The sequence below is a fragment of the Cibotium barometz genome, chromosome 12 (genome assembly GCF_041138505.1).
Source record: "Cibotium barometz isolate CiBa-2024 chromosome 12, ASM4113850v1, whole genome shotgun sequence".
NCBI lineage: Eukaryota > Viridiplantae > Streptophyta > Polypodiopsida > Cyatheales > Cibotiaceae > Cibotium > Cibotium barometz.
The window spans coordinates 54,876,713-54,902,195 of record NC_141057.1 but is presented as its reverse complement, the minus strand read 5'-3'; the positions used below and the strand labels follow the sequence as shown (position 1 = coordinate 54,902,195).

At 46.3% G+C, this 25,483-nt stretch overlaps 1 protein-coding gene across 1 annotated transcript in view; it reads right to left on the bottom strand.

The window, feature by feature from the left end:
* Positions 1 to 267: 267 nt before the first annotated feature.
* LOC147633598 (calcium-dependent lipid-binding protein-like) overlaps positions 268 to 25,483 on the bottom strand; it is a 64,653-nt gene continuing 39,437 nt past the window's right edge. The window contains exons 9-11 of the mRNA XM_086806721.1: positions 19,549 to 19,634; positions 771 to 935; positions 268 to 692 (exon numbers count right to left, since the gene is read on the bottom strand). Coding sequence (XP_086662847.1) covers positions 899 to 935; positions 19,549 to 19,634 — 123 coding nt within the window. The 3' untranslated portion in view covers positions 268 to 692; positions 771 to 898. The remainder of the gene's footprint in view (positions 693 to 770; positions 936 to 19,548; positions 19,635 to 25,483) is intronic.

Genomic DNA, 25,483 nt, shown 5'->3' with positions numbered 1-25,483 from the left:
TTTAATACTCTATAGCAAAGGATTCATCCTTTTCACATAGCTACTTCTTTTTTAAGAGTGATTACATTAGTTTAAGTGTTGTGGTTTGAACTCATGCCTTTAGCCAAGCCATAGAAGGGACCAACATACCTTTTCGCATAGCTTGATAACACCTAGCTAATAATATTAACATATGCTACCTATAATGCACATCCTATGTGTGTTGCATAGGCCCAAATGTTTCAATGGAAAACATGATAATATAACAAGCTAATATGCAGCCCAATAGGTTGCAAAAAAAACATGAATAGATATAATCATGAATAAGTACTTTCCATGGAAAAAGAAAAGAAAACGTCCCGAAAACCAATCATATTTGTCATAGAGCAAGAAAAGACAAACATCTCCACTGCCCATCAGCTATTTTCATAGCCAGGGTGCTATGCCTACCTTGTTGTAAAGGAATCTGACACACTTTTGGAGACAAACTTCCCTGCTTTTCCCAAGCCAGTCCCCACCATGCCAACTCCAGTCCCCACCATACTTGCACCATCTGCCAGCAGCTTACCTGCTTCCTCCACTGCTCCTCCTATGGCATCCATTGTTCCACCGATAAAACCTGCTTCCCAAGCTGCCTTCTTAGCTTCCAGAAAAGCTTTCTCAGCCTCCATGGCAACAGCTTGCTCCTCTCGTGTAAAAACATGGTACTTCACCTGTGAAAAAAACAACTCATAAGTAGTCCAACTTTTTGCTTCTTGCAATCAGAGGATTGAAATATTACCAGGACTCACCGAGATATAAATGGAACCACGATCTTTTGTGTCCTCTCTGTTGTCCATGTCATATGATGGTGCAAGATCAAGAGTCAATTCAGTGACCACCTCATTTTTTAGTTTTGCAAGGGGAAGGACTGCAACACCTAGCAGTTTATTTGCTGCAACATCCTTATCCATAACCTGAACACCAAAAGTAAACATGAGGCTGTGTACTCAATAGGTTCAAAAGACGAAAAAGTACAGGAAATGCGATCAATAACACTTGGAGTTGGGTCCGTAATTTGCATTTAGTGGAAGGCAGAGACATAAAGGCATGCCTGCTTATGCCCAACATTTAGTGGAAGGCAGAGACATAAAGGCATGCCTGCTTATGCCCAACATTTCATAAGATTTGAGGGCCACAAGATTGTGTCCTGAAGAATGGAGCAATCATGCCACATTATGAAGTACCTATAGCATAGATGCAGGTCGCCATGAGACCTTGGCATGCAGAAAGATCCCCTTAACCTACTCCAGAGTTCCTCTTTTCAAAAGGCTGGCAACAAAGAGATGAAAAAGAACACAAGATTTTTTTTGTGGTAGTATTGCCAAAATGTATGCTTACATGTGTCGGTGAGAGACAGAAAAGAAGAAGAGGAGGATAATAATGATGTCTGCAGAAGGCCAAAATGACCTATGAGACCCAATACATAACATAAAGGACATATCAGTCTTGGTTAAATCTGTGATCTAGCAAAAGAAAACATCCTTCTAATCCACTAGTAGATCTGCAATGCCAAGAATCTAGTCACCAAAGTCACCAATCATCTGGGTTTGGTTTTGTTTTGGCTTTGCGTTGGGTTTAGACTTACAAGGATCCTCAATGGGCAGTCCTATCCTCATAGAATGCCCATTTTCCTTCTTTTCGAGCTGCCCTAGGTTTCGCTAATTCTGCATTCTTTTGCTTGAATTGCATTGGGGAGAGAAAGAGAGAGTCCACAAAGGACCCAAAGGGTCTATGAAATTATTAGTACATGTAACCCATGAGAGCCTGAAAGTCGGGCTGTTGAAAGAAAAATCTCCTACCTAAACAAGATACTCTCAAGTAGAACAAAATATGCAAAGGGGGGGGAGAGAGAGAGAGACCTGCAAAACGAGGGATTGTGTTTCCTTGTCCTCCACATTGAACTCGAATGTCTTATTCCACTCGGGGTGCAAACTGCTTTCTACTACTTGGGTCTTGAACTTGAAAAGTACACGAACATATGCGACCACGTATGGATCTGACTTTCCAATCACCTCCAAGTTCTTCAATGACTCTGCTCTTATGACTGTCAAGGTCAACCTTCCTTGAAGCTTCAGCTTCTTGTAAAGTGGTCTCCAGATTTCAAATACGTGGAAGAACAAATGATAAACAGGACAAACACAACTATTGCGAACACGCATACAAAACTACTCCATGCACACTGATGAAAGTGTAGATAAATGTAAACGAAGGGTGGCTGCAAAGCGCTATGTTCTCAACATGAAGGAATGCTGAGACATTTATGCTTGTGACAAAATGTGCACCATCCTGATAGTTTTGGCATTACTGTATTAGTTCAATTGAGAGATTTTGATCCCCAAAATAGAGTCTTAATACTTCTAAATAAAAAAGTCAAGAATTAACCAAGGGGCAAGGATGATTCCTAGAAAAGTAATCACTGCCTAAAGATACCAGTAGCATAGAGATAGGAAGGGGATGTCACCCTCACTTGGCCTCTGCTAACCTGGAACTGCTTGGATCCCATTCCAAAAAGAGGAAAGGGTGTCACCAGACCTTTTCTTTTTCCAGAAAAGAGACTTCTATTGAGTAAAATAAAATCATACAAAGGGAGATCTCAAACCAAAAGGTAGGGAGATCTCAACCACTATATCACCATAAAAGCCCCGTAGGAGTGGAGGAGAAGAAAATACCATGGTTCCACTCTCATAACTCTGCTGTGTTCGGTCTGCGAAGCTCTAGAAGATCCCTGTATGTGGGCCCAAGTGGTGGCCAAAAGAGTGTGAATGATGTCACTCCATATTCGAAGGCCTCTATCTGGTCTTCCAGATATTCTATGCCATGCTATTAGCAATAATCCCCCAGGTGGTGTCAACACTTAGGAAGGTGGTGTGTATCGTAACTGGGGGATATCCTGAAGCAAATATCTCTGAGCTATGCCCCTATGGACTTCTATTAAGGTAAAATAAAATCATACAAAGGGAGATCTCAACCAATCAGAGCCACTATATTGCCATAAAATCCCCATAGAAGTGGAGGAGAAGAAAATACCATGGTTCCACTCGCATAACTCTGCTGTGTTTTGTCTGCAAAGCTCTAGAAGTGAATGATGTCACTCCATATATTGCAAATACATTGGGTGTCATAAACCTGAATACCCTCCAAGGCCTCTCGCATCTGGTCTTCCAGATATGCCATGCCATGCTATTAGCAATAATCTCCCAGGTGGTGTCAATACTCAAGAAGGTGGTGTGTATCATAACTGGGGAATATCCTGAAGCAAATATCTCTGAGCTATGCCCCTATGGACTTCTATTAAGTAAAATAAAATCATACAAAGGGAGATCTCAACCAATCGGAGCCACTATATTGCCATAAAAACCCCGTAGGAGTGGAGGAGAAGAAAATACCATGGTTCCACTCTCATAACTCTGCTGCTTTTTGTCTGCACAGCTTTGCCAAGAGTCACTGCTCCCAGTTATGTCTCAATCCCTTAGAGTGTCATTTCTTGGTGGTACAAGGCACACTCCTAGGTCACATCATTTCTTCTCAAGGCTTGGCATCTGACCTTGATAAGATTGCCATCCTTAGATTTCCACTCCCATTAGTCCCAATAGAACCCAAGTCTTTGTCGCGTACACCGGCTACCATGTCTCTTTATAGATATATATGCGGATGTGGCCCTTCCATTGAACTCTAGCAACAGCAGGGCACTCGCAGTCTCAAGGCCTCCCTCCTCAATTTCTCTCAGATTTCGAACCATTTCCCATTTTAAAGATCAACGAGGTGTCCATGAAGCTGAAGTTACCTTCCAGCTGGACCATGTATGATGTCTTTCATGTTGCTTGGTTGAAGCACTATGCCGGACCTCCTCCCACTTATGTCCAAGATGAACCGGAACCTTATATCATCGATGAAGCCGAAGTGATAGTTCCAGAATCCTTTTGCACGCTTCAAGCACGGCTCCGGCCACAAAAAGCATCAAGATCAAGAGATGCATGAAGCAGTTTGGCTTGACAAGAACTTCTTTGAAGATTATCCGGCATTATTGACGGACTATTTGGAGACTATGCAACTTCTGTCAAGTTGAGCAGAAGGGGATGTCACGTGCATCCCGCACTTGGATGCCACATGGCCATATTTGTACAGTAGGTGCAGGACCTAGAGTGGTAACTAGTGTGAGGCCCAGTCCAAGATGAGTCAACCAGGGATCCACTTTAGAGTCCATGGTCAGGTGTACAAGTCCCATACATGGTCATGGGCAGGTGTGCATGTCTCGCACATGGAAGTAGTGCATGTTCCGCACTCAAGGTCACCCTCTGGAATGATGTTGTCATGACCCTGTGAAAATGGAACAGCACAAGTGTGGGCATGGTGGTTGCTGAGCAAAATAAATATTAAATGATTCATATTTGGGGTGCCCGGACAAAGGGAATGATGTGTGGACATCTTCAGGTGTGAAGGGGGACCAAGAACATTAATATTTTTAATGTTCTTGCCATCGGTGGCCCCTAGGCCTAAGTGGCCCTTGGAAACTTTAATAAACATTTAAGTAAGGGCCTTAGGATATTTTTGGAGAGAGGAAACTCCACTTTTGGAGTTACACGTCTCTCTCTCTCTCTCTCTCTCTCTCTCTCTCTCTCTCTTGCTTTTGGAAAAACGTGCAAGAAACCTACGTGGAGGAGAAGAAGAGGGACTGGCTGCATAGAGGGGTGGTTGTTGATTCTGCTGTGTGGTGAACAGGCCGTACACAACACGTGTCAGAGCAGGCTGTACAGTCAGGCAGCTGCAGCTCTATTGCAGGCTGGTTCAGGTGGTCGACTGGCTGCTGGGTTTTTGGCTACATACAGGCAGGCCATACAGTCCACGTGGAGGCTACCCGTACAGTCGGCTGCTACAGGTACAGTCGGCGCAGGTTGGTACGGACAGCTAGTACAATCCGTACTGTTGGCAGCTGTACATATCAGGTTGCAGGCGCTGCTGTACGACAGCAAGTACAGACTCTGAGTAGCATCTGGTTCAGGTGGCGCAAGCGACCAGGGTTAAGACAACAGGCGGGCGGTACTGCTGACCTGTACGGACAAGTACAGGCAGGTACAGTCCAGTTCAGACCTGAACAGTAACAGGCGGCGCATCTCGAGTAACAGGCGGTGCTTTATCAGAGCATAGTTGGTGCATCAGTCAGGTGGTTTCAGGGGGGGGAGAGTACAGACAGTCTTTGTCAAGTACAGACTGGTACGAGCTGTCCCACGGGTGCAAAACCACATATTGAAATTGGTAAGCTCTGAACTTGTCTATCTTTCTTTCTTTCCACTGGCTTATGTCTGCTGCAGAGTTGTGTTATCTGGCCCCTTGTGAGAGGAGGGGTATGGCAGTTTGAAGGGTGGAAACAGAGACTGGACAGTGGATGTATATGTGAACTGAGTTGTGGAACCATGTTCATGGAATATGCCAGATGTGTGCTCAAGGCTGCCCGGCTGAATTGTCTTGGTTGATCAGAGGGAAGCACAGTGTGTTGCTTTTGTGGGACACAGATCTGTGTGTGAATCCTCTGTGCTAAGAGGTCCTGAGGGCTGCCAGATTGGACATACAGGTTTATTCTCTTGGCTGGCTTTGTTGTACTCAGTTTTACATCTCATTGAATTTGAATAAAGAAATATCGAAAGGGGCGCCAAGCTTTGGGGCCAACAAGTGTCGATTTCATTTCAGTTTTGGGGCATTCTAGCTCCAGTTAAATTTGTTATTTATTTGGACTACAAGTGGAAGGGTGACTGCTAGTCTACCGCACTTTGGTTTCTACCAGAGGCCGGTTTCAAGGTTCCGTTGCCGGGACCCATCATCAACTTTCTTAAGGGGGTGAGCTCGTGGTTGACTCAAGTAAAGTCATTGCTGAAAAATTCAGCAACATGTCTGATGATACAGAAGACGAATATTTTTATAATGAAGAGGAAGAGCAAGAGACCTCTCCTGAGAGAATTGAATATGAGGATATTCTTGCAGAAGAACACGCTGCAGATGATGAGCAATATGAGGATGTAACACAGCCAGAAGATATGCCTAGTAAAGAGGAAGATGATGCTCAGTTTAAAAATCGTTTGGCTGGTGTAATGGATGTGTTTATGCAGCTCACACAAAGTGAGAAGTTTGCTAAATTTATGAGATCTCATTCTGAGCCTAAAAAGAAGAAGAAGAAGGTGCGTTCTAAGAACCTACCTCACAGTCATAGTGGTGCCTTCCCACAGGATCCATCTTTTGGACAGTTTCCGAACATGCAACATGCTTTTGGTGCTAACTCACAGAGTTCCTTTTTCGGACAGCCATCTATTCCTCAGCAGTCTATGCATCCAGGTTATTTTGGTGGTGGCTCTGTGTTCCAATCCATGACTGGGGGTTATCCTCAGGGAGGTATGGGTATGCCAGGGACTTTTGGAGCAAATTTTCAGCCTGGGATGCAAGGGAATATGTATGGTGGTATGCAGTCCGGAATGCAAGGAAACATGTTTGGGGGCATGCAACCTGGAATGCAAGGAAATATGTATGGGGGCATGCAGCCCGTTGGAAATGTGTGTTGGGAGAAAGCTATGGATGAGGAGATGGATGCACTATATGGAAACGTCTCCTTCCAAAACCTTCTCTCTGACAAAATGGTAGTGGACCTCTATATGCTTCGTGTGAGCATGAAAAACTGGGTTCCTGGCCAACTGTATACTGCTAATGTTGTCATAGAAAATGACAACTTGTCTATCCAGTGATAGACCCAAATCTGCAAGTAGCTTTCTCAACCAAGCTACCTCACATGCTACCATAGCAGCACCTCTGTACTCGGCCTCTGTATACTGGATAGGGCAACCGTAGTCTGCTTCTTGCTACTCCAAGTCACAATAGAACTCCCCAAAGAAAACATGGTATGCATAATGGTATGTTTGGAAACATGGCTGGAATGTATGGCATGCCAGGTGTGGGAATTGGTAATGTTGACCCTATGATGGACATGAATGCTGGGGGTAGCAATCTTGTGAAGCCACTTCCTTACGATAATCTAATGCCTATGGGTAAGGCGAAGGATTATAAGGAAGGGGGAGCTGTTGTGAAATTTGATACATTCAGTGGGGCCAAAGATAAGTTAAAGGCACTTACCTTCTTACAGCAGTTTGATGCTGCTTTTTCTGGTGGTAATTACACGGAGTCCTCTAAGTTGAGAAGAGCTGCGACTTTTCTCAAAGGCAATGCATTGCAGTGGTGGTCTACTCTTCTTTTGCAGGGCATAGCACCATCTACTTGGGTATAGTTTAAACAGGTGTTCTCTTCCGTATGGCTCACATCTACGTTTGAGGTGGATGTAATGACAGCATGGCACAAGTTGGATGCGTCAAAGTGTGAAAATCTTGATTATAATAAGAAGTTTTGGGAAGCTTTACTCCCAGTTACTTCTTATCGTGCAGTGCCTTTGTCTGAGCAGGTAGAGAAGTATTGTTGTGGGCTGCCCAAGAAAGTGCGTGACTATTGCATAAAGACTCGAGTAACAAATATGTCACAGATGATAGAGAATGCTATGACAGCTAATGCGTTACTCACTGGAGTCTCATCTGGATTTAAAGGCAGTAAGAACTCAAGCAAGAAATCTGAAAAGTCAGGGCATGCTTCGCGTGATGCAAAAGGGTCTACAAAGAAGCGGTATAAGAAGTTGCCAATGCCCAAGAGAACTCCTGAGGAGAGACAGGCTTTGATGGATGCTCGAAAATGTTTTTACTGTACAGAGGAGGGACATATGTCTTTTAATTGTCCCAAGAGAAAGTCCCAAAAGGACTCTGACACCAAAGGAGAGCCCAAGTCAAAGAAACAAAAACCTTCTGCAGGGTTAGTTCCTGATCTTGTTGGGGAACAACCAGGTGGTGAAGAGACTGAGTTGTGCAGGGCATGGGGCAAAGTGAGAGATCAAAATGCCTTGATATTCTTTGACACAGGTGCTAGAGCCAACTTTATTTCACCGGATTTGGCTGGCCGATTGGGGATTCGTGCAGAGGAGATGGGGCCTTTATATGAGGCTAACATGGCTTGCCCTGGGTATGCAGAACCCGTCACTCCTATTATTGGGAAGCTCAGGCTTCATTTGCAGGGTTATGTGAACAGCGAAGAGTTTTTCATCATGCCACTTGATGGATGTGATGTTTTGTTGGGTATGCCATGGTGCCACAAAGTACATGCGGTGGTGGATACATACAATAGGAAGATCACTTTGACTCATAGAGGGAAAGAACATGTTTTGGATGTAAAGTTAAAAGGAAAATCTGTTCCTATTGTATCAGCTTCGGCAATTTCATCAGTAATGAAAAAGTATCTTTCCGCGTATTTGATTTATGTAAAGGATGCAAAAGATGATGAGTCTAAGTCTAATTTGTCTATGTTAGATAAGGACAGGACTGATTTCTTATGTGGGTTCCAAGATTGTTTTTTCGAGTCATTGCCAAGGGAACTTCCTCCGGAAAGGCCAGAAGATCATGCCATTGATCTAATTCCTGGTAGTACTCCACCAAATAGACCGCCGTACCGTGTTAGTGCAACCCAACAAGAAGACATTATGAGTCAGGTACAGGAGCTGTTGAATAAAGGGTTGATACAGCCTAGCTCATCACCCTTTTGCTCACTTGTACTCTTAGTGCAAAAGAAAGATGGTTCTTGGCGCATGTGTATTGATTACAGGGCGCTGAACAAGAATACCATCAAGAATCGATTCCCCATTCCGAGGATCGATGACATTTTGGACCGCTTACAGAGCTCCACAGTCTTTAGTCGGATTGACTTGAAAAGCGGGTATCATCAGATATGTATTAGACCCGAGGATGTGCATAAGACAGCATTTCGAACCACTTTTGGGTTGTATGAGTTCTTGGTTATGCCCTTTGGTTTGACAAATGCACCTGCCACATTTAACAGAATGATGGACAGGATTTTCCGGCCACAGAGAGCGTTTGTGGGCACATTCTTTGATGATATGATTGTGCATTCACAAACTGAGGAGGAGCATAGAAGGCATTTGGCCATTGTGTTTGCAGAACTCCGGAACCATAGGCTGGTTATTAATGGCAAGAAGAGTGAGTTCTTCTTGCAAGAAATACACTTCTTGGGGCATATTGTGTCTAAGCATGGAGTCCGTATGGATCCATCGAAGGTGGAAGCAATTCTTAATTGGCCAGATTTGAGGACCGTGCATGATGTACGCAACTTTCTGGGATTGTGTTCCTATTACAGGCGGTACATACGGTATTTTGCTAAAATTGCTTCGCCCCTTTATGCCTTAACAAAGAAGGCAACTCCGTTTAGATGGACTGATCAGGAAATTACAGCCTTTAAAAAGCTTAAAGAAAAGCTTACTTCGGATCCAGTATTGGTATTACCGGACCTCCGAAAGGCTTTTGTTGTCCAGTGTAAGGAAAGAAAGGTACGAGGTAAAGTTTCTCGTCGCTATCTTGTGAAGTTCAAGAACTATTCACCGATGGATGCGAAGTGGATGGAGGAAGGTGACTTAACAGATTCACCTCAGGTTTTGCAGCTTTATCTCGATGCCTTTGAGTTGGAGCCGACTCTTGTTATGGCTCATTCAAGTTCAGCAGAGCATGGAGCATTGCCTGATGCTCAAGAGGGGGCTAGCACCTCCACTCCCTTGATACAGACAGGCTCAGATGACATCTAGAGGTCGCTTGGTGCAGTTTTTGTCTCACCCGAAGTTACTGATGGCTGACAGTACATCTGTTTATGGGACTTCTATGATATATGTGTACTAGTCACATTGGATGTTGTGGTTGTGTATGGTTCACAGTGGTATACAACTTGGACTACTACTACGCCATTGGTTTGCAGTGAATGTTGTTACATGTGCATGGCTTAGAGAGATTGGGACGCTGATCTTGCCATATTGTACATTTCACTTTGAATATTTTGCTGTATCACCAGAATGCAATCGAGGACACTTGCCATTTTTCAAGAGGGAAGTATGTCATGACCCTGTGAAAATGGAACAGCACAAGTGTAGGCATGGTGATTGCTGAGCAAAATAAATATTAAATGATTCATATTTGGGGTGCCCGGACAAAGGGAATGATGTGTGGACATCTTCAGGTGTGAAGGGGGACCAAGAACATTAATATTTTTAATGTTCTTGCAATGGGTGGCCCCTAGGCCTAAGTGTCCCTTAGAAACTTTAATAAACATTAAAGTAAGGGCCTTAGGATATTTTTGGAGAGACCTGCTGTCGTACAGCAGCGCCTGCAACCTGATATGTATAGCCGCTAACAGTACGGATTGTACTAGCTGTCCGTACCAGCCTGCGCCGCCTAAACCTGTAGTAGCCGACTGTACTTGCAGCAGTCGACTGTACCTGCAGTAGCCTCCACGTGGACTGTATGGCCTGCCTGTATGCAACCAAAAACCCAGCAGCCAGTCGACCACCTGAACCAGCCTGCAATAGAGCTGCAGCCGCTTGACTGTACAGCCTGTTGACACGTGCTCTGTACGGCCTGTCTCTGTACGGCCTGTTCACCACACAGCAAAATCAGCAACCACCCCTCTATGCAGCCAGTCCCTCTTCTTCTCTTCCACGCAGGTTTCTTGCACGTTTTTCCAAAAACAAGAGAGAGAGAGAGAGAGAGAGAGAGAGAAACGTGTAACTCCAAAAGTGGAGGTCAGACTGCTGAGTAGCATCTGGTTCAGGCGGCGCAGGCGACCAAGGTTAAGACAACAGGCAGGCGATACTGCTGACCTATACGGACAGGTACAAGCAGGTACAGTCCAGTTCAGACCTGAACAGTAACAGGCGGCGCATCTCCAATAACAGGCGGTGCTTTATCAGAGCATAGTTGGTGCATCAGTCAGGTGGTTGCAAGGGGGGAGAGTACAGACAATCTTTCTCAAGTACAGACTGGTACGAGCTGTCCCACGGGTGCAGAACCACGCATTGAAATTGGTAAGCTCTGAACTTGTCCATCTTTCTTTCTTTCCACTGGCTTATGTCTGCTGCTGCAGAGTTGTGTTATCTGGCCCCTTGTGAGGAGGGGTATGGCAGTTTGAAGGGCGGAAACAGAGACTGGACAGTGGATGTATATGTGAACTGAGCTGTGGAACCATGTTCATGGAGTATGCCAGATGTCTGCTCCAGGCTGCCCGGCTGAATTGTCTTGGTTGATCAGAGGGAAGCACAGTGTGTTGCTTTTGTGGGACACAAATCTGTGTGTGAATCCTCTGTGCTAAGAGGTCCTGAGGGCTGCCAGATTGGACATACAGGTCTATTCTCTTGGCTGGCTTTGTTGTACTCAGTATTACATCTCATTGAATTTGAATAAAGAAATATCGAAAGGGGCGCCAAGCTTTGGGGCCAACAAGTGTCGATTTCATTTCAGTTTTGGGGCATTCTAGCTCCAGTTAAATTTGTTATTTATTTGGACTACAAGTGGAAGGGTGACTGCTAGTCTACCGCACTTTGGTTTCTACCAGAGGCCGGTTTCAGATGTAGAGGTGTATTTGGGTTTTGCCTAGGACACCAGACCTAGGAGTCAGGTCCTTTGTTGCATGCAAGTGGGCATCTAGGTGGCAAAGGGGCAGCACTATGGACCACCAGTTGTGGAGCAGCAGAAACAGGCCGACAGGTATTGGAACAAACCGACCAGCATGTTGGTGTACTATATAAGTAATAGGCAATCTAGGGTGTTAATCATCTTATTCTTCTACAAGTGCTAAAGAGGGCCAAGACAGCCAAGGGATTGCTCGTTGCAAGATGGTTGAAGTAGGTCAAGGGCAGAGGTAGTTTATGGGATACAGGTCTATGGTTTATCGGATACAGGTCTTCGGTTTCATGTGAACAGGTTGTAGTTTTCTCGAGGTTACATGCGAGCTGTGACTATAGGGAAGGACATATGGTTTGGTACAACCCTACTGCTGTTTGGGAAACGGATTGAGAGATCCATGGTAGCAACGGAGAAGACCTTTTCAAGCAGGGAGGTGTCGTACAGGTGTGCCTTCTCTATGGAATGCTTTGCTGTAATAGCGGGAGTTCTTATTTGGAAGTACTGGGTGAAAGCTTCGAGGGATCCTATTGGTAGAGGATTCTACGAGTTGTAATATGTACTCAAATTTTGTTCAAGTAAAGAAATACCACAAGGGGCACCACTGCGTTTTGGGGCCAATCGGTGTCCTTGTACTATTTGCAGGAGCACTCTAGCTCCCCCTGTTTGTTTCTTTTTCCAGGTTCCCATGGGTGATGAAGTGTTTTGTGTGCAAGTGTTTGTTTCACCGCCCGTCAAATTTCTACCGTCGAATTTCTAAAGGCCAGTTTCATGGTTCCATCTCCGGGATATCGTCTACTTTCTCAAGGAGGCGAGCCCGTGGTTGCCACATCAAAAGCTTCTACATGTGGAAAGTGAAAAGGAAGTGCAGGAGACAGTGCAGGATTGTGTGTCTTTGCCTATATGAGGTGAAGAGCAAAAGCTAAAGATGAAGCTCAAGAGAAAAGACACCAAGGACAGGGAGTAGTCAACCAGGAACAAGAAGCAGTTGAAGTGTTATGGTGCAAGAGATGGGTAGAAGCCTATGGCTTTCGACACTTTGTCACCAGTGGTATCTTCACGGAGGCTTCATGGGTTCAGAAGGCAGCTTCTTTCTATGTTTAGCAGTGGTGATCGACTATGCTTCATTAGGGACTTGTGCTTACCACTTGGGTGGAGTGCAAGCAGGTTTTGGGTGCCTATGGATGTATCAGATGAGGCTCAGACGGAAGAGGAGGAACTTGATGAGGTTCTTATTCCCGAGCAGATACTGGCACACAAGGAAAGAAAGGTACAAGGTAAAGTTTCCCATCGCTTATCTTGTGAAGTTTAAAGAAATATTCCCTGATGGATGCGAAGTGGATGAAGGAGGGTGACTTAGCAGATTCACCTAAGGTATTGCAGCTTTATCTTGATGCCTTTGAGTTGGAGCCGACTCTTGCAACAGCTCATTCAAGTTCAGCAGAACATGGGTCTGGAGCATTGCCTGATGCTCAAGAGGGAGGTAGCACCTCCGCTCCCTTGCAGACAGGCTCAGTTTTTCATCTAGAAGTCGCTTGGTGATATCTTTGTATTCACCCGAGGTACTGAGGCTGACCGTACATCTACTTATGGGACTTCTATGATATAGTGTACTAGTCACATGAGACGATGCTATTTCTGAAGTTGGTCTTCTTTGGAATGGCATGGTTTGGTTTAGCTCAAAGTCTGTAGCAACCTGAGTTAGCACTTCGAGACTCTATGAAGGACATAAGTCTTGCAAGCAATCCTAGAGTTGGTTTGGTTCATGGATATATGGATCGAACTCTATCTGTGCATGTATTTATACACTTTCCAAGGTATTATGGTATTCTGGTGCCATTGGATCCTGGTACCCTTGGGAATACATGGATAATACTCCGGATGTGTCAAGATGAGATGCATGTATGTTGGTATGATACATCAGGTACTTTACTATGTTCATGGTGTATCACTCAGTGTGGCTCCTGCAGGATGGCCATGTGCAGAGTGGGTAAAGCATCAAGAGGGACATATGTGGAAAGTACTTAGTGGATGTATAGTTTAGACGCATGGAGTGCTTTCATATGCTCATGTTGTACCTCCAATCGTGGATATCCATGGGCGTAAGGCTTGCGAGCAACCTTGAGACTGTAATTTTGGAGTAGGTAGAGCATCTTGAGGGGCATATTGTTTGCGAATGCATATATGTGCCATGCATATGTGTGTCATATGTAGAATGATGCATGGTTTTGTTTTTGGCTAACACAGGTTACGTGTTTCCACTTGGTTTTAGACTTTTGCTAACTACAGGTTCTGAAGGAACAAGCAAGAGTTGTTTGTCACTTTGATGTGACGGTATGGCCTTAATCTTTCTTCATTGGATGCTTACTGTGTTATTGAGTGCAATCGAGGACGCTTGCTATTTTTCAAGAGGGGGAAATGTTACGACCCTGTGTTTTTCCCTCTAGACAACAAGCACGTGGGCACGGGCACGGGATGGACAGTGTGAACGGCATCAAGTTGGATATGAAAGGAAACCCATATATGGTGGCCAGCCCAAGTGTGAAAGGGGACAAAAAGGGATTTTATTGTTTATAAGGTTTAATAACCTTTGATGATAAAAATATTATTATTTTTGAAAGCATGCGTTTTTAATCTTTGCTTTTGGCATTTTTGAGAAAAAGCGAATCACCTCTTTTAAAAAGGTGAAGGGTGGCGCATGGTATATACAGGGGCGCATCCCCTTGAGGTGGTCGCCGTGTGGATTCGGGTGCTGCTGTGCGTATGGCTACCAGGCGGGTGACCAGGGCGCTGCTACGCAAGGGTTACATCTGAGCGCTGCTGCGCAAGTGCTGCACATCGGCTACCAGGCTGCTGCGCTTGGACTCCAGGTAGGCACTGCTGCGCTTGGACTCCAGGTAGGCACTGCTACGCATGGGCTATAGTCGGGTGTGGCTGTGCTTGGGCTACTGCCAGCAAAAGGGGACCGGGTGGCTGTGCGTAGGGGCTACTGCTAGTCAAGCAACCAGGCGGGCTTCAGGTGGAGGCTGCACATGTGGAAGACCAAGTGGCTGCGCATATGGGCTGCAGCCAACAACGGGAGCCAGGCAGATGCAAGCGGGCTGCATGTGTGGAAGCAACCAGCAGAGACATATCTAGGCGGCTGTTGGGCTGAGCAGCACGACTCTCTCTCTCTCTTGGAAGAAGGCGAGCTGAAGGAAGCGCCAAGGGGCTAACAGCCAAGGGGTTTTCTCTCTCTCTCTCTCTCTCTCTCTCTCTCTCTCTCTCTCTCTTTGCAAGCAGGAGGGGTTGCAGGTAATCAGAGTCGGTGGTCTTCCTCAAGGCTGGGATAGGGCAGACATAGCTCAAGAGCTTCGAGAAGACTACATATTAGATACAGATGTACTTACAGCACAACTGAGCAAAGTAGTCCCCTTCGTGGACTTAGGAGACCCTATCTCTATTATAGTAAAGGATACACAGGCAAAAGTCTCCTATATGGACAACAATGAGAAAATAGCAGTGATGAAGCAAACAAGGTCTCTCCAAGGGACAAAGGTATGGATAGCTAATGAACTCACCCCGCTACAACTCAAGAACAAATCGGCAGAGCTGAATAAAGTTAAAGAAGCAAGAAAGAATGGCAAATGGGCAATATACAGAGGAGGACAAGCAATCATTAAAGAATTCCGTATCCCACCCCCCTCAAGAGCAAATCCATCCATGGATGAAATATAGCTATTTTTATTTTGAACCTCAATTTCGAACTAGATGCAATAGAACCCATTGTAACTTAAACTCTTAAGAGTCTTAAGAGTTCATTTTGAGTTTTTTTTTTTCAGTTTTATGCCTCTTTGGCATCGATACCCAGAGTGGAATGTAAATGGATGTACCTGATCTGTCCCATAGGTCGGATTCGGCCTCCCGTGGACGTTAATATAACTTTCTTTCTTTCTTTCTTCTTTCTCTCTCATCGTGGATTGCAGGCCTTGTTTACGAGATTGGGATACAGAGGATCAAGCTAAGATGCACGGGATGATGTTCTTGGAAGAGATGTGTGTTACTCTTCGTCTGGGACTTATGTGTATTCAAGGATTGCTTTCTCTCTCTAGGTTTTGGCAACCATGTTTGTATGGTTTATCTGTCATGAAAACAGGACTTTGGTTTCGAGGAAACAGGCTTTTGGTTTATGGGATACGGGTCTATGGTTTATCGAATACAGGTCTTTGGTTTCGTGTGTACAGGTTGTAGTTTTCTCGAGGTTACATGCAAGTTGACTATAGGGAAGGACATATGGTTTGGTACAGCCCTACTGCTGTTTGGGAAAGGGATTGAGAGATCCATGGTAACGACGGAGAAAACCTTTACAAGCATGGAGGTGTCGTACAGGTGTGCCTTCTCTATGGAATGCTTTGCTGTAATAGCGAGAGTTCTTATTTGGAAGTCCTGGGTGAAAGCTTTGAGGGATCCTATTGGTAGAGGATTCTACGAGTTGTAATATGTACTCAAATTTTGTTCAAGTAAAGAAATACCGCAAGGGGCGCCACTAGTTTTGGGGCCAATCGGTGTCCTTGCACTATTTGCAGGAGCACTCTAGCTCCCCCTGTTTGTTTCTTTTTCCAGGTTCCCAAGGCAGATAGGAAGTGTTTTATGTTCGAGTGTTTGTTTCACCGCCCGCCGTCAGATTTCTGATAGCCGGTTTCAGTACCCGACTGTATACTTTTCCATACTTAATAGAAGTCTCTTTTCCAGAAGAAAAAAAAACTGCTGTGCAGAAACGCTAGTGGGAAGGCAGCAACGCGGAGGTGCAAGGAGAAAAGCAAGGCAAAGGGGGTGATGAAGGAGGCAACACAAAGGCGGGAGAAGGCAGATAGGAAGGGTGGCAGGAGGGAATCAAAGGAGGAAGCAGGGTGAAAAGGAGGCAAGGGCACAGGCAGCAGAGAGGGGGAGATGGGTGGAAAACAGGGGTGGGCAGGCAGGGACGCACAGGAGGCAGGGCGGGCAGGTGGCAGAAGGCAGTGTGCAGGGGGGGACACGCAGGAGAAGAAGAGGGTGGGAGAGAGCAAAGGCAGGTGGAAGCGATCAGAGGACGGGAGAGGTGGAGGCAGCACGGAGGACGGGAGAGGAGATGCAGGTGCACAAACGGGGGGATGCTCTAGCTCTCACAGAGTGGAACTCCTCCATGGATCTGCCTCCAGACTTTACTTGGGTCACTTCCTGCCTCTGGCAATCTTTGGCTGACAGGGACCACACCCTCCCCCCCTTGCCTTTGCGGTAGGGGATCATACCCGATGACCGGCCAAGAGCCTATAAAAGGGTGGCCAAGTTTAGTCATTAGTCATATAGAGTCTCGCGTGATTTGTGAGAGCTCTATGGTCAGGAGCCTGGATCTAGTGCAGACGTGCACCTGCTTCATACAGCCGAGGCCGGCAGCAGTCTCAAGGCCCGCGAGGGTAGCTTCGTGGCGGTATGGGATGTCACGAGGAAGGGATTGGTCGGTACGTCCATCTAGTTAGCTCAGCTCGTGGCTCAGTGGGGACAGCCAAGTCTTGTGGGCTTGCCCACGGCTGTCGTGGTTGGGAGGTGAGTCATGCCTGCACCCCCTTCTTGTTTGTTTGTTTGTTGCAGGTTTTGAGTCTTGTACCAGGAGCGTTCCACGAGGAGATCCTTTAGGGATTTGACACCCTGGCTGGCCTCCCATCACTTCCGGTCCTCAAGAACTTCCGGATCAAACGTTGTACCTGGCCAATACATGCCCGAGAAAAGGCCCAGCACGAAGTGATGTACCACATGGTGGCAATCACTACTTGGTTCGCCACCACCACTCTGCCTGCTAGGGATAGCCTCGCCAAGCTCCAGTATAAAAGCTTCTTCTGAATACTCAGAAGAAGCGGAGCGAGCTAGTGCTCGGGAGAGATATCAATGCCAACCTGGCAACCGAGGTAGCGGACTGGAGTGCCCCTTGGGACCCGCCGGAAAGCCTTAGCTGGTCGTCAAGTTGGAGCAGGTGCTGAGCCTATCCAAAAGCCACACGACCTATGTCAATTGATCTACGCTCCTAATGCACAGTAAAAAATCTTGATCGTCTCCACGAATCTCTGGAGATTCCCAACATCTCCAAGAAGGTAGGCTGATGTATCGTCTACAAACTCTAAGTCCAGCAGCTTCTCCTGTGTGTGAAGGCAAAGGCGCAATCCCTAAAGTCCGGTCTCCTGGGCGGAGAGAAAACCACTCATGGCCGCGGCGACAAATAGGAAGAGGTACGGCGCCAGAGGACAACCCTATCAACTGAGCGGGAAAGGGGGAATCTGTCACCTCGGGCTCCCTTAATGAGAACCTGGCTATGTGATGCTGAATAAAGTCTTGAGACTCCACAAATCCACTCCATGGGGAATCCCATCCGGCTCATTGTGCCCTCCAAAAAGCTCCAATCCACCCTGTCATAAGCTTTCTCAAAGTCTAGGAGTAGCACAATGAGGTCCTGCTACCACATCCTAGCCGAAGTTGTCGCCTCCCAAAAGGTAAAGATGTTGTCCAAAATGCTCTGATCCTAAACAAAACCAATCTAAGTGTCATGGATCAAGTCTGGGAGAGAAGGCTGAAGTCGCCTACTAATGGCCTTGGCCAAAATCTTATAGGCCGTCCCTAGAAGGGTGATGGGTCTCCACTGTCGGATCTCCAATCTATCACCACCCACCTTGGGAATCAAATGTATCAAGCCCACTGTAAGCCTCTTTGGCATGGCACCTGTGAGCATAATCTCATTGAAGGCAACGCGAAGGCCACCTTCCATGAGGTCCCAATGGCGAAGAAAGAAAGAGACAAGAAGCCCATTTTCCCCCAGGCATTTGCCCCTGGGTAATGTCGTCACCGCCTCCGCCAGCTCCTTTGAAGTGAAAGGGGTCAATTAGAAAGACCGAAGGGAGGGGGGAACCACCTCTCTCGCGTGGCTCCAGACTCTCTCGTACGCATCCATCACCTGGGAGATAATGGGGCAACAATGAGAAGAGATCGGAAGAAATCCGTGGTGATGGCTCTCACATGTGGGGATCACAAACAATAGCTCCATCTTGACCACGCAACCTGCGAATACCGTCTCTCCTCCTGTGGGGGACAGCTATCTCAAAGAAATCCCCGTAACTTTGTCACCGGCTTGGGTCCAGAATGAAACCCTAGCATGGTATCTATATTATACTCCACCCTCCTCTAGAGCATGAATGTGCCTTCTTTGAACTCACCTCTTCCTTTACACAATCTGTGTGCGGGCGGCAGCAATCTGACTCTCAATCCACGAGTTGTTTGGGAAACTCTCCCGAAGACGCTGTGAAGAGGCTAGGCCCCTCCTCAGACTCCTCTCTTGCTCCCGAAATCCCTCCAATCTACTCTGGGCTGCATCCTGTAACAAAACACTAACGTTGATCTCCCCCAGGCCATCATCCAAAGTGCACGCCGCAGAGCCTAAGGAAAAGTCCAGTCCCGCCCATATCTGCTCAATCCGGCTGCAGATCTCGGGGTCCTGAATGAGGCTATCTAGAATCCTGGAGCTCGCATGCCTGTCATGCCTCCATGGGTCCTCTAGGGATAGAATAACTGGGGCATGATTTGAAAATGTAGTGCCTGCCAAAATACCAACCATGCCTCCACGGTTGCAAGCCCACTCGTCGACATAAAACCTATCCAACACAGAGAGGTTGGGGCCAGTGCTCCACCTATCCGATCGAGAGAAAATAAGGCTCCCAGGGCTATGCCCCCAAACTCTGGAAGCAGACATTTCTCTTTTATGACTAATGAAGGATCTTTTGAAAAGAGAGATTTTTAAACATGCAAGATGAATTATTTCAAACCTTGCATACTGTTGATTTGTTCAGTATTGTAAAGTAGGTTTAAATATTTGAGATATCTGAACGTGTTTATGCAAGATTTCTGCTGGTCAAATGCTCAGCCATCTACACAAAAAGCCCTTCAATATCACTACTAGGTCAGGATAGAAGATAAACAACTTATAATCAGCCAATACCTTAAGTCTACAGGAGGTTGAGCCATTGGAATCACAATCCGATGTGGCCATTGTATAGTGTCAGCCACTGCCATTTCAATAGTGTCCTGCATAATTAAAAGAAAAAATAAGTTATATGTATCAAGAAGCTTAAATAATGTTAAAATTACAGCAATGTGATGAGCTATGGTGGATCAAATGCTAGAATCAACATCATTAACAAAGTGATTAGACGATAACTAAGACGTGATTAGTGAATAATTAACTAATAGCTTAATGTAGGCATGGATAATCAAAAACCAACAAATTCTCATTAGACGATAATTAAGACGTGATTAATGAATAATTAACTAATAGCTTAATGTAGGCATGGATAATCAAAAACCAGCAAATTCTCATTAGGCCAATGCCTCAATTTATAGAGTTTACATCCAAGCATCTAATCCCACTGATTTCTCCTTGATTCACTCCACCTCTTTTGCTTGATTCTCTCCACCTCTCCCAGAATATCTCCACACTTCCTAAATCTTCTCATGCTACCCTTTATTCTCTCCCAGTAGATTCTTCTCACCTTTTCACAGGTTCTCTCACATTTACACATTCTCTTTTACAGCCTCTAACCAAGGGCTTGTTCCTGCACACACCCTATTCACTTGTGTATTTCAACACCTCCCCTCAAGTCATAGTCACAAGGGACGGGAGACGGTGACGGGAGACGGGGAACGGCCATAAGTAGGGAACGGGGACGGGGGAGGGAACGGCACTCAAAAAATACTTTTTTTTTAAATTTTCTACTCTGCACTTATTCTACTTTGGAAGCACATCAAAATGAGCACAAATTTACACTAAAATGCTAAGATTTTGAGTCATATTAATAATTAAGTAGATACAAAATGAGTCATGACTCAAGAGTCAGGACTCAGGAGCCTTAAGGAGGCAAAATACAAGGACGGACTCAAATGAGTCAATGACAAAAAAGTGCTGAAGACTAGAGGCTAGAGGCTAGAGCTAAGTAGTAAGGCCCATGAATCATGATCCATGAATGATCATCCACGTGAAGTGCTCGCCTCATGGTCATGGGTAGCTTGTGCGGCTGCCAAAGAAGCATCAAGCTCATCCTCAGTCTCATCCTCACTGGCATGCTGCTCCTGCACCTCATCCTCCCGTTGCTCTTCTTGTTGACTCATCTCCCACTCGGTGAAGGAATCTGCCTTCTTGGTCATGCTCTTGCAAAGCATTCGCAAGTTCGCGCTGACGAAGACAAGGTCATTGGCACGCTCTACCCCGAGTCGGTTCCTCTTCCTAGAGGCAATGTGGCTGTAGGTACTCCAAAGTTGCTCCAAGCAAGAGGAGCTGACGGCTTGGCTAAGTATGCGGATGGCAAGCTGCTGCAGCTCCGGTCCATCTGAACCAAAGTCCTCCCACCATAGAGCAGCACCAACTTTGGAGCGGTCAACCTGTGCATCATGACAGCCATAGTTGCCTTGGAATTCTGGGTCCACCACATAAGCTGCTGCATGCAATGGAGAGTAGTAGGAATTCCACCTTCCTAGACACAAGGCATGGATCTCCTCGTATCTGTCTTCGTCAGGCACGAAGTCTTTCAACTTCTCTATCATGCGATCCATGGCCTCGTAGACCTTGCCTATGCATGGCTGCATAGCGTCTACAATCCTCAACAGGTGGACTATGGGCCTCACCATAGCATCTGTGGTCTTCACACGCTCCCACCAAGAGGCGTCATCCGCCCGTAGCCTACACTCTTGGCCAGTGTTTGTATGGGACTCTTGCATGGCGACAAACTCGTCGCTAAGGAAAAGCCCCCTCAAAGCACCACTACAATCCTTCAACCGGCCCAACATGAGAAAGTTGTAGGCGAACCGGGTGTCGGAATATTTGAGAAGAGAGAGACAGGACCTCTTGTTGAACTCATGCCGAAGTCTTTGGTGGTTGAGGACAAAGGAGACCATGGTGTTGGCCTCCTCAATGAGCGGGCTGATCCATGGTAATGCCCCGATGTCCTTGAGGAGGTTGTTTAGGCAATGAGCCATACAAAAGGACACCGTGACATGTCCATACATACCTTGGAGAATAGCTCCCGCCGCCCTATTGGAAGGCTCCCCATCCGCAACAAAGCCCACTACATGCTCGGGGCCAACGATCTCCATGGTGGTAGCCCACTCCGCCGCAAGCACATCCGCGCTCTTCCCAGTGCCGGATGCATCATGAGATGAGATGAAGTACATCTCTCCACGGGAATATGCAACCATGCCGTGAATACTCCTCTTGCGGGTGTCACTCCATCCATCCACAATGAGGGACACTCCGTTCCTCTCCCATTGCCGCTTTGTGTTGTCGGCCGCTTGCTCTACAATGCGCTTCTCCTTGTCGAGCAATGTAGTGCGCAAGCTCTCGGATGAGGGGGGCGTATAGGTTGAGCCATACTCCCCAATCTTCTTAACCATTACCTTGAAGTATTCCGACCTATTCAAGAAAGTAATTTACTAATGAGAAGGAGACTAGGATGATGAAAACATGAATGATGAATTGGCAATGATCGATTGCACTTACCTAGCCGCTTGAAAGGCAATGTGGTCCTGGAAGAAGAAGTGGGCCACCGCCATATCCACCTCCTCCTTCAACTTGGGGTTCCAATTCTCCCCAAGTGTAGATTGTCGCCGTGGGCCACGTAATGATTGAGAGGCTGTGGAGATGGAGGGTGCCGGTGTCGTGGATGGAGTAACATTCCGACTTGATGGCGAAGGTGATGGTGTGCATGATCCCGATCCACCACATGACTCCATGGTAGAGGCTTGAGTTCCTCTTCCCATCGTCGCGGGATCCACGGCCACTCGTGGTGTCCTTCTTGTCGCTTCGACCGCTTCGTAGACGCTAAGCTTGTCAAGAAGTTCCCGTCTCTTCTCGGGCGTGACATTCGTGCAAAACCTCACCTCATGCCCACTCTCATGCAAGAGGTGGGCTCGCACTTTGTCGGCGCCACCCGTTCGCCGGTACGGACAAAGCTTGCATACCCATGGCCGAGAACCGCCTCCATGAACGGATGTGGTGTAGTTTACCTCCTCCCACCATGTCCATCCCGTTGTCCTTCTACGAGAAGCCCCGGCACGTGAGGAGGATGCCATGGTTGAAGATGGCTTGCCGCTTGACTCTTGAGCCTTGAGGAGTGAGAGAGAGAGAGAGCCTTGAGGAATGAGAGAGAGAGAGAGAGAGAGAGAGAGAGAGAGAGAGCCTAGAGGCTTGGAAGTTGGAAGAGTCAAGACTCAAGAGGCTTGAGGCTTGAGGGAGAGGTGAGAGCCTAGGCCCTAGAGCTTGGAACTTGGAAGTTGGAAGAGACTCGAGAGAAGATTCAAGAAGCTTGAGCAATGAGCAATGAACTTGTGTGTGGCAGCTTGTAGCCTTGTAGGGGCTCTTATATAGATAGGCAAGAGAGAGAGAAGGCCAAGGCCCAACAGCCATAAATGGCTAGTAGAGCCCAAGCCCAACAGCCATAAACGGCTACAGTGGCACGCACGCGGCAGGCAGGCGCAACGGCCAGAAACGGGCGCAGGCGACGCAGGCGCAACGGCTATCTGCCGTCCCCGCACAGGCCGTCCCCCGTCCCTGCTCCGTCCCCGACGCCGTCCCCGGTTTGAAACGCCCGTCAGGGGACGTCCGTCCGTCCCCGTCCGTCCCCGTCCCTGCGCCGTCCCGTGTCGGCGTCCCCGCGTTCCTAGGCACCGTCCCCGCCGTCCCCTATGACTATGCCTCAAGTGAATACTCCTAGCACACCTGGACCCTGTACCAAGTTTCCCTCTTACTTGATAGTCCGCGACCAGTGCCTAGTACACCTCCCCTCAAGTGAACTTAGCACACCTGGACCCTATACCAAGTTTCTCTCTTACTTGATAGTCCGCGACCAGTGCCTCAAGTCCCTAAACTCATAGTCCTTGACACTCTCTCTCTCTATGTGTCCAAGGCTACTATAAGTGCCCGCGACCTTGACTAAAGTGCTCACACATACATCTACCGCGTGGGCTACATCATCGGTGGCTCAGAGGTGGTTTTACTCTGTTGGGGCAGGTTACATTGGGTTGTGGGATCTCTCTCTCTCTCTCTCTCTCTCTCTCTCTCTCTCTCTCAGATTTTCACATGGCTCCTCACTCTTTGGAGCCTCACATCTTCTCTTGTCTTCAGTCTTCTTGTCGTGGCAGCTTCTCTTCACGCGTCCGTGTCTTCCTCTTCTTTCAGTCTTCTTGTTGTGGCAGCTTCTCTTCTCGTGTCCATGTCTTCCTTCAATGCTTCCTCTAGCTTTTCTTCTTGGTGTGGATGTTCCTCTTAGAAAGAGATGTTCTTCTTCTTTCATGGCTGGGGCCATGAGCTTGTCCGTCAGGTCTTCTTGCTCCATGTGAGCAACATGTTTAAATGTTTTGTTGACAGTTCTTTTGGGCTTTTGATGTTTATCTTGTGTCATTATGCAATGCAAACCCAAATCTATGCAGGAGGTCTTACCTCTTGTCTTATTCTGAACAAGGACAGTGTCTGATCCCATTTTTATACTGATGTAATGTGCCCAATACATAATGCATATAGCATTCATTCTTATGCACATTCCAAATGCAACTCTGGCTGTGAATAATCTTGAATTTGAGTGTGATTTGGAGGCATTAACCAAGGATTAAATGCAAAATGATGATTACCACAAATTTATCAGCATAATTTTATCAGAAATTACATTCAATCAAGGGTAACCAATTTGTACGAAATGGTTGGAGTATCAAACCAACTCCGAATTGCAATCTGAAGTTATAGGAATCTGTATCAGATACCTAATGGTTAATTTGAACCCTCAATTGTACCAAAATACAGTGATTAGCACTGATTAATCATTGATTAATAAATTAACCCTCTGTTTTGTGTGCAGAAAACATAGTATGCGGGGAGCCCAGATTTGAGGTCTTAAGAGTTCAAATGAGCTCAAATCCTTTCAAGGCCATCAATAGCAATTAGTCTAGTAGAGGATTAAGCCAAGAAACACAAGATTTCACCAAACATTGAATGCTTAATCTCTGTTTTACCAAAGTCACCTGCAGTTTTGATGAAGAGCTTGGATCTCACTGTAGACTTAATCAAATCAATTTTTGACTTCACCAGCTTGTAGAGCATGCTTAAAAACACCTGGGGCTAAGAGGAATTAGACCCATTGCATTGGATGAAGTAGAAATATCAAATTCCCTTTTGAAAAACGACACCTGCAAATCGTGCTGCCACCGACGTTCTGCGCTGAAATTCTTCAATTCCTTTGGGCTGTGTGTAGGCTCTCGAGTCTAGAATGAGTCCCTAAAAGGGCTTGGGCAATGGTTGAGCCTACAAGGAGAGGGAGCTCCTCCACTGGCTGGGAGTACCAGAAAGCTTCTTGAAAATAACTAAAAAATTAATTATTTTCTAATTATCTACTAATCCTAATTAACTAGATAATGGGCTCATAAACTTGATGGATTCTAGGCTAGACTCTGATACCATGTTAAAATTACAGCAATGTGATTAGCTATGGTGGATCAAATGCTAGAATCAACATCATTAATAAAGTGATTAGACGATAATTAAGACGTGATTAGTGAATAATTAACTAATAGCTTAATGTAGGCATGGATAATCAAAAACCAGCAAATTCTCATTAGCCAATGCCTCAATTTATAGAGTTTACATCCAAGCATCTAATCCCACTGATTTCTCCTTGATTCACTCCACCTCTTTTGCTTGATTCTCTCCACCTCTCCCAGAATATCTCCACACTTCCTAAATCTTCTCATGCTACCCTTTATTCTCTCCCAGTAGATTCTTCTCACCTTTTCACAAGTTCTCTCACATTTACACATTCTCTTTTGCAACCTCTAACCAAGGGCTTGTTCCCGCACACACCCTATTCACTTGTGTATTTCAACAAATAATACGCTGC